Source organism: Ornithodoros turicata, chromosome 10 (genome assembly GCF_037126465.1).
Source record: "Ornithodoros turicata isolate Travis chromosome 10, ASM3712646v1, whole genome shotgun sequence".
NCBI classification, from domain to species: domain Eukaryota; kingdom Metazoa; phylum Arthropoda; class Arachnida; order Ixodida; family Argasidae; genus Ornithodoros; species Ornithodoros turicata.
In genome coordinates this window covers 23,347,668-23,357,820 of record NC_088210.1, presented here as the reverse complement: position 1 = coordinate 23,357,820, position 10,153 = coordinate 23,347,668, and the positions used below count along the sequence as shown (strand labels likewise).

General features: G+C 44.9%; 2 protein-coding genes across 3 annotated transcripts; both read left to right on the top strand.

The window, feature by feature from the left end:
- The first annotated feature begins 599 nt into the window (after nt 1–599).
- Nucleotides 600–5,714, top strand: LOC135371100 (protein MTO1 homolog, mitochondrial-like). 2 transcript variants are annotated; one of them, XM_064605109.1, is made up of 17 exons: nt 600–787; nt 905–1,099; nt 1,230–1,325; nt 1,665–1,720; nt 2,149–2,302; nt 2,579–2,755; nt 3,121–3,233; nt 3,467–3,579; nt 3,656–3,729; nt 3,902–4,018; nt 4,107–4,237; nt 4,306–4,510; nt 4,755–4,920; nt 5,056–5,174; nt 5,254–5,350; nt 5,430–5,490; nt 5,573–5,714. In XM_064605109.1, exons 1-17 carry the CDS (start codon nt 751–753, stop codon nt 5,666–5,668), a joined length of 2,007 nt encoding a protein of 668 aa, XP_064461179.1. In that variant the 5' UTR covers nt 600–750; the 3' UTR covers nt 5,669–5,714. The 2 variants fall into 2 exon arrangements, with proteins under 2 accessions (XP_064461179.1, XP_064461180.1); XM_064605110.1 differs by lacking the exon at nt 600–787 and having other exon boundaries at nt 982–1,058.
- Nucleotides 5,715–7,218: 1,504 nt separating this feature from the next.
- LOC135371099 (malate dehydrogenase, mitochondrial-like) lies at nt 7,219–9,547 on the top strand. The gene is made up of 7 exons (XM_064605108.1): nt 7,219–7,439; nt 7,697–7,891; nt 7,954–8,247; nt 8,329–8,505; nt 8,817–8,867; nt 9,066–9,167; nt 9,249–9,547. Exons 1-7 carry the CDS (start codon nt 7,362–7,364, stop codon nt 9,372–9,374), a joined length of 1,023 nt encoding a protein of 340 aa, XP_064461178.1. The 5' UTR covers nt 7,219–7,361; the 3' UTR covers nt 9,375–9,547.
- Nucleotides 9,548–10,153: the final 606 nt, after the last annotated feature.

Here is a 10,153-nt window from a genome sequence, read left to right as displayed (position 1 = left end):
TAGCAAGTGATGACCTGATCTATTAGTAAGTTCCCACGAGTTGGCCATGGTCTACTACATTTGGGGAGCGGGTGAAGCCTCCTAACCCCTCTTTGCTATGCCCCTGCTGCTGGCTCTGCTGGGCTATCAACCCTTTTACAGGGCCACATCTCTACCTCAACCACACAGGGCTGGATTAAACCTGCTTCACGAAGTTTGAGGTTCCAAGAGTTTAAGTGTTCTGAGAAAGTATGTTTCATAGCTATTTTTGTGTGTGCGTTGTGATGCCCAAGTTGCTTACGATGGCTCATGTGTCTCCAACATGGTGTTCTACATACACCCCTAATATGAGCCCCTCGAAGCAAGGTTACATGATCTTTATGGGTATACCCATAAAGATCATGTAACCTTGCTCCGAAATACCTGCCAAAACACCCACCCGCGGAATTGCTACACCGCCTTTTTACCCCCAACACCCTACGAAAAATGAAACCAGAACTGACGCCTGAAATCCTCTTCTTCCTCTATTTTTTTATTTTTTATTTTTAAGCGTTTCAACGGTGGTAGTGAAAGGACTCGCCGGAAAGTATCAGGAGAACTTGGAAGTGGCGAGGGAGGTTGGTGAAGTCTGAAATCTGTGTTCCGAAACACTGGCACTTGCTCGCACTCTCCTGTTGGCGCTAGCAGCGACTGTGCGCGGTTGTTACGGTTGCTGCGGATCATGATTCCGCCGTGGCAGTTCTGCACACTGTTTTGATAGTATCGCACAAGATGATCTTCATAAACCTTCGTGAAGTCGTGAGGATGAGTATGGTCACCTTTCACTTGCGTAAAAACAGACATAATAGAAATTGAATACATCCGTAGCATGATGCGTGAACAGTGAGGGGTTCTCTATCCAAGTTTTTATTCTCTCCACGTTCAGAGTGCAGAGCGGTCATTCCCTGCAACCACATCCGGAGAAAGATGTGTCACGGAACATCCAACTCCGCACGTCAACGTCGGAAATCATATGATATTATAGTTGTAGGAGGTGGTCACGCCGGAACCGAAGCAGCAACGGCAGCAGCTCGCATGGGGTGCGATACCTTGCTACTTACACACCGCTTCGACACTATTGGTACTAATTTGAGCTCTGTATGCGTGTATGTGTGTCATACAATCAATGCATGTACCGCTACACTAAGGTATAACCTAAGATACCCTCTACCTATACACCGACAACAAGTGCCTTGTGTAATTCGTTTCAGGGGAAATGTCTTGCAATCCATCGTTTGGTGGAATAGGCAAGGGTCATCTCATGCGAGAAATTGATGCACTCGGAGGAGTTTGTGGAAAGATTTGTGGTGAGAAAGCAGATTTGTCCTGTGCTAGTGTTTGCATTTGTGACAGCTGCCAGTAGCACAACCTTGTCACGTATTGTACTCTCTAAATTGCACGATTGACATGCGCAGACCTGTCTGTGGTGGTGGGACATTTCATGTTATTGAACACTCTGACACGCTTTCGGGTGTTTGAAAAATGGCCGTGTGCATTATCTCGAAGAGACCGAAATGGCTGAGACGTTTTCTCGATACCGTGTATCTGTGCTCTTCGCAGATGTATTGTTGTTGACTGATAAATGACTGTAGTCTGATAAAATAAGTATTACGATAGTATAAAAGTGTTCTTTTGCATTTCTTTAGATGTGTCCGGAATCAACTATAAGGTCCTTAACAGAAGTAAAGGACCAGCTGTCTGGGTACGATTCATTATCCTTATCATACACATCACAGTCAAACATGGAACTGGTTGTGGCACCTTGATATCTTGTTGTTTACATCATACATGGATTGTCACTGTATTGAGGATAAAAGAATTATTTCCCTGCATGTTGCAGTGAGCAGTGTACAAACCTTTCAGCAGGCTTTGGTGTAGAGCACTGTCACTGAAGGACCGAGAACCTCAACCATTCCTATTGGTTCTTGTAAGCATGTGACCTGTCCCGAGGTGCCTGTCGTGATGTCGCATCCTGATGAGTTTCAGTACTTGTGTCTATTGCCCCCTTTGCAGTAAAACTCGTAATTCTGGTTCGCACCGTCTTTTTCATTGGTATAACCTTGTACGAGGTGTCACAACCACCTTAACGTACTGTGGAGGCTGTAGTTTACTTTTTATTTGATTGAACAGGGCTACCGTGCTCAGATCGACAGATCACTCTATAAGAGAAACATTCAGCATTACATCAGGCAACATCCAAATCTAACAATCCTTTGCGGAAGCGTCGAGGATCTTTTAATAGTGAACCGAGGAAAAGCAAAGCGGTGCAGTGGAGTGTTGCTAAGTAAGTACTCTTCCTTCTGCTGCATCCGTACTGCTTGCAACACACTTGTCTAAAGTCTGGAGCAACTCCACAAGTGTTCTCTATCAGCAGTCTCCCCTATGAAAAAAAGTGAATCCAGAAGCAAAGCCGGAATGCTGTACACACGCATATGACCGGTTGACGGTACGCTTCGAGTAGGCGACACAGCTGCTAGGAGGTACTTGCGGAACAGAGCTGGAGACCGTAGAGAAGTGTGTAGGAAGCAGTACATCTGTTCAAAGACCAGTGCACGTGCAGGTGATGGCTCAAAAATTGCGTCAGAGTGTGTGGTGCTCACAACCGGAACCTTCCTGAGAGGGCAGATCAACATAGGACTGGAAAGCTATCCTGCAGGAAGAATGGGAGACAAACCTTCTATAGGACTTGCAGAGACTCTAGAAAAACTCAACTTTAAGCTGGGAAGGTTGAAGACAGGTATGTTGGTGCTGAAACATGTCCTCTTTCAAAGTAGTTTGACCCAACAAGTGTGGAAAAGCTGGTGGTGGTAAATAGAGGGGCATTCGTTGAAATCAACATATGCAGTCAACAACAGACTCCAATTTTCTGTCACCATCTCACCTTTTGCATACTTCTTGCGTGCCGGGTACCAGCCATCACGGGCTCATCATCACGGTGGTGCCACGACCAATACAGGGAGTGGGCATTTAGAAAAGTGCTTTCTTGTGGAACACAACGTAGACAACTGTACAATATATGTACTTTGCATAGATAAGGATTACTAAATTACTTTGAATGCAGTTTATAAGTTAATTTTAAGCTGACTAAAGAGTATGCTGCAGGCACACCACCAAGACTTGACGGCAGGACAATCGACTTCAGTAACCTTGAAGTTGTAAATGCTGACAACCCCCCAGAACCATTCTCATTCATGAACACCTCGGTTTGGATAAAGGTGTGCCTTTTTACTATTTTGTCTACTACTATGTAATAATGAGGCCTCAAGCCTCTACTTTATTTTTATTCACTTTAAAACCTTGCTGCCTTCTTGCTATGGGGCATTGGTCAATCTGTGGACATTCTTTGTGATGTCTTATGCTTTAGAACATTAGAACATGCTGGTACCATGCAGTTTACAATTTGTCTCCATTTAAACACTGATGCATTAATTGCGTCTTCTCTTGCTAGCCAGAAGACCAGGTTTCCGTGTGTCTTACACATACAGTACCTGATATCGAGAAACTTGTACTAGATACCATGCATCTCAACAGACATGTCAAAGAAGAAATACGAGGCCCTAGGTATCGTATGAAACTCCTAACTGCACTGGCAACTGTGTGGCAAACTTTGTTAACTGCTGTCTCCTGCCTACTGTAGGTACTGCCCATCAATTGAATCTAAAGTGTTACGGTTTGGGGGACGGAACCATCAAGTGTGGCTAGAGAAAGAGGGTATGTATGCATACCTTTATAGTAGCCATTGGAAATTTTATAAATGCTCATACTGAAATACCATAGAGATTGCTTATAGTAACGCTTTTTCTCAGTACACCAGTGTGCTCACACTTCTTATAAGTTCGTTGAGCTGAACTCTTATTGCTCATAATTATTACGCTGCTTTCAGGTTTTGACACAGATGTTATATATCCCAGTGGTATTTCATGTACACTCCCTGCTGATCTTCAGGTCAAGCTTGTCCGCTACATGCCAGGATGTGAAAAAGCCGAGATTATACGCCCAGGTAACGTTGCAAGTGTTGCCCATCCAGTGCAGTTACTGCCATCGCGTGTAGCATGAAATGCCTGTAACATATAGGTAATGTCGATCAGGTTATGGCGTCGAATACGACTACATTGACCCAAGGCAGCTGAAACCAACCCTCGAGACCAAAGCAGTGCCAGGGCTGTTTCTTGCGGGTCAGATCAATGGTACAACTGGCTACGAGGAAGCAGCTGCGCAGGTAGCTAATTTTTTATTGACAACACGCTGGGTGAATAATAAGTATTTATTCTTTTTCTCAAAATGCAGGGTATTGTCGCTGGCATCAATGCAGCGTGCACAGTACAGAAAAAAGACCCGTTTGTAGTAAATCGTCTGGAAGCATATATCGGCGTTCTGATCGATGACCTTACAACTCACGGAACTCTTGAGCCCTACCGCATGTTCACAAGCCGAGCAGAATTTAGGCTCAGTCTTCGACCAGATAATGCAGACCTGAGGCTTACAGAAAAAGGCAGGGACCCTATTTTGCATTGTTTATGGACAGGGTGGCTTTTTACATTTCCACGCAGACGTTCAATATTGGAATAGAGATTGCTTTCACAAATCAGGACCCGCTTGCACGAGGAAATTGTTGAGGAAATTCCTCAGTGGCATCCTCAGCAGCTTCGGTAGAGCTTCGTATGACTCTGCGTTGCATACCATACGTTGCCTATTTACTAACCTAGAAACACTTGATGATTCTCTTGACAATTCAGGATACAGGTGTGGATCTGTTTGTGAAGAACGATACAGAAGAACTGTTGAAATCAGAAATATTTTACGTGAAGCCCAGCAGTTCTTAGGATTGCAAACAAGAGCGGCATGCCAATGGAGCCAGCTTCTGAATGTAGACCAAGGAAGAGGCTCCCCTGCACAAAAGAGGTGTGTTTAGATTAGAAAGCAGTGTTCAACACTGTATCTTATCTTAAAATCGCTAAAATCCCCCAGTGTAGATATTCATAACACTGTAGATAACACTGTAGATATTCCTTTTCCTGTTCATCTTTTCCTCTGTAGTGCCTTAGAACTGCTCTCCGGCTCCCTTGTAACAGTAGAAGACATGTCAACCATATTTCCTGAACAACTTGAGAACGTGATGTCATCAGACGGCCTGAAGGCAAGGCTGAAGATCGAAGGTAACAGTCCAGTGGCCGTGGTCTTTTACCGTTAATGATTTTAGACAAGGTCACCAATCATGCTTTTTCAAATTGATAGCAATATATGCTGGTTTGGTTGCACTGCAAGAGAAAGAAATTGAAGAGCTCACTAGAAATGAACAGCTTCAGCTCCCTACCGACATTGACTACAAGGAGTATGCACAATATCTCATTTCTAACAAGCTACAAATATGTGCAGTGCAAGAGGTTCATTGTCAGTTTTCCTTCTTTCAGCCCATCGTTAAACTTGTCCAATGAAGTTCGCACAAAGTTAGAAGAGGTGCGGCCTGTAACAGTAAGTGCAGTTTGTATTTTATTGTCTGTTTTTAGTGTCTCGTAGAACAGTGTGCTTAGCAGAACCTATTTCTATTGACCAGTTTGGTGCAGCAAGCAGAATCGTGGGAATGACACCTGCAGCACTGCTGAGGCTCCTCCAGTTTGCACGGCAAGCTGAAAGGCTTTGTGAAGTTTAGGATATAAATTAAAAAATATAAACTATTAAAATATTATGTTTTTCAATTAATGTCATGGCTCTTTCACTCCAAGTGTACCTAAAGTAAGAAGATGCAATTTTCTTCTGAAACTATACTCATAACGAAGATTCATACACGTTGAAAACTACAACCCCAGAGATGACTTAGAAATGCCTGTTTGCTTTTCATGGGGACAAAGTACTTGAGGTACTTGGTAGTGGTGAAATATGCTATTTTAATATATTTTCTCTCACTCCTGTGAAAGAAAGAAACGAGGGAATGTCAAAGAGGGAAAGGGGGTTATGCAGGGCCACTCTCCCGCAAGGGGCGCAAAGATGTGAAATACATACTTCAAATTTGTGCATGATCTCTGGGAATTTTTGTTCCCGTAATTTTTTTTTTTGATTGCGTGTTAGCGTTGCGAAGCAACTGTGGCTATGAGCGGCGTACAGATGTGGACAGATGGAGGGAGGACAGCAGGAAGGAGTGGGGGGACAAGGGGATTAGTATGCGTTCTAGGCCGACTTAAGGACGAACTGTGCTGACATTCGTCTGGAAAGTCTTCGGAAAACCCAGGGAAAACCTCGGACAGCACAGCCGGCGGTAGGATTCAAACCCACCACCTCCCAGTCTACAGCACGACCTTGGTTAGCACCAAGGAGCGGATGCCTTAGCCCACTCGGCCATGCCGCTGGTACGTAAATTTTTCTTCGCTTTTGCAGAAAAGGTCGCTTGTTGATCTATTTAAGAAAACTAGATTATTGACGCGTGTTGCTGTGATAAGGGCAGTTGTTATCCACAGTAGTCTAGTGGGTTTTTGTATTGAGCTCCCCCCTCCTTTGGAGGTCTGGCTATGCCACTGGTTGATGGTATGTATTGTATGCAAGGAGTGAGCATGTGGTCCTTGTAAATCCTACCCCGCTGCCTGCATCTTCACGTATTCGAGCTGCACAGTAAATTTGCCAGAAATCGGATTCATGTTGAGGAAGTTGACTTTGGCAAATATTTTGAGATTTCTCGTTCTGCATCGTTCCACCTTGCTTCTTACTTGGTGCCATTCATTTTGCCTATAGTTTGAGGGTTGCGGTATCAACTGCAGCAAGCAGTCCAATTTTCAGTGGGAGAGGAGTCCTTGCGGTGAACTGATGACGTCACGCCACGAGATTGGGCCGGGTCTCCAAGGCCCATGGCCGTTTTTTAGGGAGTTTCTTTTGCGAGACACTGTTCAGCGGAAATATTTTGCATGGTGGCTTCTGATATTCTGCTCGACGAATGAAGCGGAGTTCACAGCATTGCCCAGTATCATTTCACTGCTCCTTTAAATTTGATTCCCGTGGGCGGACGCGCAACGAAGGAAAAAGCGAGGAGAAACCGGCAGAGGGAGCGGCTTGTAAGAGCCTTTTTCTAAAAGAATTCTGCAAGTGCCTGCGTTTCTTTCAAGCCTAACAACGTCTCCCTCACAACTACACGTGAAAGCTTTTTACCACGTGGTTTTTACTGTCCACGAAGCCAATCCGCCAACCTGTAGTTTTTGACGCGAACACGCAAAGCTTGCGACGCTAGCGACGCGCGGCACCGGCAACGCGCAACGCCCCTGAGCAGAGTTTGTCGCTTTGCTTTGGCCCGGTGTCGGCAGAAATTTGCATCGTGTAGTTCGGTAGAAGTGTGCATATTCATTTCTTCGGGTTGCAAAATGTTTGCTCGCTCATCAAAGAACCTCGTCTCTGTCGCTTCGTCAACGACACAGCGATTCTTTTCGACATCTTCAAAGGTGAGGTACACATTTATCACGATGACCTTCATTGACATAGAATTGTACCAGTCTGCGTGTACTGCAGTATTGAGAGCCGCACATACAGGGTATGGTAGCAGTGTTTTCGTTCATGCAAGGGACACTAATAAGTTTAAGCTCAGTTTCATGCTCCCCAATGTAACGAACTTATCCTGCACATCCTGTAACATCCTGTCGTGAATATGCTTCGATATGGTTTCCGGCCTGAGGAGTAAGTTTATGTATTTTTGTTACAGAACAATGTCAAAGTAGCCGTTCTTGGAGCCAGCGGGGGTATTGGGCAGCCGCTATCTCTACTCCTCAAACAGCACCCATCTATTACGTACCTCTCCCTCTACGACATTGCACACACTCCAGGCGTTGCGGCCGATCTCAGCCACATCAACACACGTGCCCAAGTCAAAGGCTTCACAGGACCCAATGAACTCGGCGTAAGCATTCGTACACACCCTTTTGCAGTGCTATCACGTGATCAGGGCACAATGTTTTTCAGGCTGCCCTGCAAGGTATGGAGGTTGTCGTAATCCCAGCTGGAGTGCCTCGTAAACCAGGCATGACACGTGACGACCTCTTCAACACAAATGCGTCCATCGTACGAGACCTGGCCGACGCATGTGCAAGGAACTGTCCCAAAGCTCTCGTGTGCATAATCTCAAACCCAGTCAACTCAACCGTGCCAATTGCTTCCGAGGCCTTCAAGAAGAATGGAGTCTACGACCCAAACCGCATCTTTGGTGTCACCACATTGGACATCGTGAGATCAAACGCCTTCGTTGCTGAGGCTAAGGTAGTGCTTCGTTTGTCTTCTGGGGAGCTCAGTGTTGATGTACTGAGGACGCATATTTACACTTGCATTGTGTTCCTGCAGGGTTTGGACCCAGCATCTGTCAGTGTGCCAGTCATTGGAGGTCATTCTGGAGTCACTATTATTCCCCTCATCTCTCAAGCAACCCCATCCGTGAGCTTCCCACAGCCTGAGCTAGAAGCCCTTACAAAGCGTATCCAGGAAGCTGGCACTGAAGTTGTTAAGGCTAAAGCCGGAGCTGTGAGTGGATTTTTTTGCTTTTTAGTATTTGTACAACACTAAGTTGTAACGACACAGAAACTGGACTGCTGAAACATGTCAGTATACACCTGACAAGTCTGTACTTGGTAATAATAATAATATGCTATAGAACTAAGGTTGTCGGAAACCACAAAATTTGGTCGCATTACTCCTACCAGCATAGCAACTATGTAGTACGGTGACGAGATGGATAAAATAGCGATCTTGCGACATAAAGGCATAAATTATCAGTGAGATGGATAATGATGCAGTGCATGATGTGGTACTTATCTTATCTTTCTACTCTTCAGGGCTCTGCAACATTATCGATGGCATTTGCTGGTGCTCGGTTTGCATTTTCGGTGAGTACTGCATGCATGTTCTTAGTTGCCTACTGCAGCAGAAGTATCGCTGCAAGTTATGCTGCATTATGTCGAGTTTTGAAGACAGGCCTGTGGATAACGGTATTTTCACCATTCCTCTTTTCAATTTTGAAAAAAAAATGTGCTGCCTAAAAACAAACATTCATGTACTTTTCCATGTTTGTTCCTATGTTTCAGCTCATCTCTGCATTGCAAGGAAAAGAGGGTGTTGTTGAGTGTGCGTTTGTGAAATCGAATGAAACTGAAGCCAGCTATTTCTCAACACCGCTTCTCCTTGGCGTAAGTTATTACAGTATCCTTAGTTGTCCTTGTCATAAAGAACTGAGATTCTTCATTGCTGAATTTTTTTCTCTCTCTCAGAAAAATGGCCTGGCTAAGAACCTTGGTCTCGGAAAGCTTTCCCCCTACGAGACTGAACTAGTGAAGAGCGCACTCCCAGAACTCAAGAATAACATCATCAAGGGAGAAGAATTCATTAAGAAGTGAAACTGGCTGCTGCTAAGTCTGTAGGGAATGATTTCACCCATCGTGAACTTCTGTATGGGAAATATGTGGAAGTTGTCAAGTGTAGTTCACTACTGTTGGCAAACATGTTTAGCTGTACCTGCTTCCATTTATTGTCGCCTGTATAGCAGTAGAGAATAAACCGTTGGACAGGATCTGACTACCGACCGTGACTACTTCCAGAGTGTAGGGACTGGACATTCGAGACATGTCACTAGTTCATGAAAGGTTAGTAGTAGTTAGTAGTCTCGTGTGCTCTCTGTCTTCATCTGCGTTTCTCTGTCGAAATATTGCAGAATAGTGGTAGAAATGAAAGCACAGAATTGACATGTGCTCTTAATCTTTGACTCCGCACATATGACTGGCAATTCTGCTCTAACTGAAAAAAAAGTGAAATAGCAAAAATATATGCTGTAAATTTTTCTGTGAAAATTCTCATGGCTGTCGCATCATTACCTGGCCTTATGACCCGGGGCTGTCTGGCGTCTGGAATGCTCTGCATTCCAGAGTTATCAATAATATGAACATGAAGATAAAATTGCATAAATACAGGGTGTCTAGTGCAGAAATAATCATCCCGACAGGGCCCAGAGCACGAGGGACAGCACACCACTCTTCCTCCTGTACCACCCTCTTCTCCCCTCCCCTTGGTGCACCAAGCGACCTAGCTGCCACCCGACTCTGAGCTATGAGCAGGCTGACCGCACTGTCCCAAACATCATCGTTCCCTCCCCCAGAAAAAAGAAACGTAAGGGCTCTGG

Bases quoted from the DNA above. Each gene is read 5' to 3' on its own strand.
- LOC135371100 (XM_064605109.1), top strand. From the start codon at position 751: ATGATCTTCATAAACCTTCGTGAAGTCGTGAGGATGA. The intron at 2,756-3,120 runs GTATGTTGGTGC...AGTATGCTGCAG, and splicing joins GCTGGGAAGGTTGAAGACAG to GCACACCACCAAGACTTGAC. The intron at 5,175-5,253 runs GTAACAGTCCAG...TCAAATTGATAG, and splicing joins GGCAAGGCTGAAGATCGAAG to CAATATATGCTGGTTTGGTT.
- LOC135371099 (XM_064605108.1), top strand. From the start codon at position 7,362: ATGTTTGCTCGCTCATCAAAGAACCTCGTCTCTGTCGCTTCGTCAACG. The intron at 8,506-8,816 runs GTGAGTGGATTT...TCTACTCTTCAG, and splicing joins TTAAGGCTAAAGCCGGAGCT to GGCTCTGCAACATTATCGAT. The intron at 8,868-9,065 runs GTGAGTACTGCA...CCTATGTTTCAG, and splicing joins GTGCTCGGTTTGCATTTTCG to CTCATCTCTGCATTGCAAGG.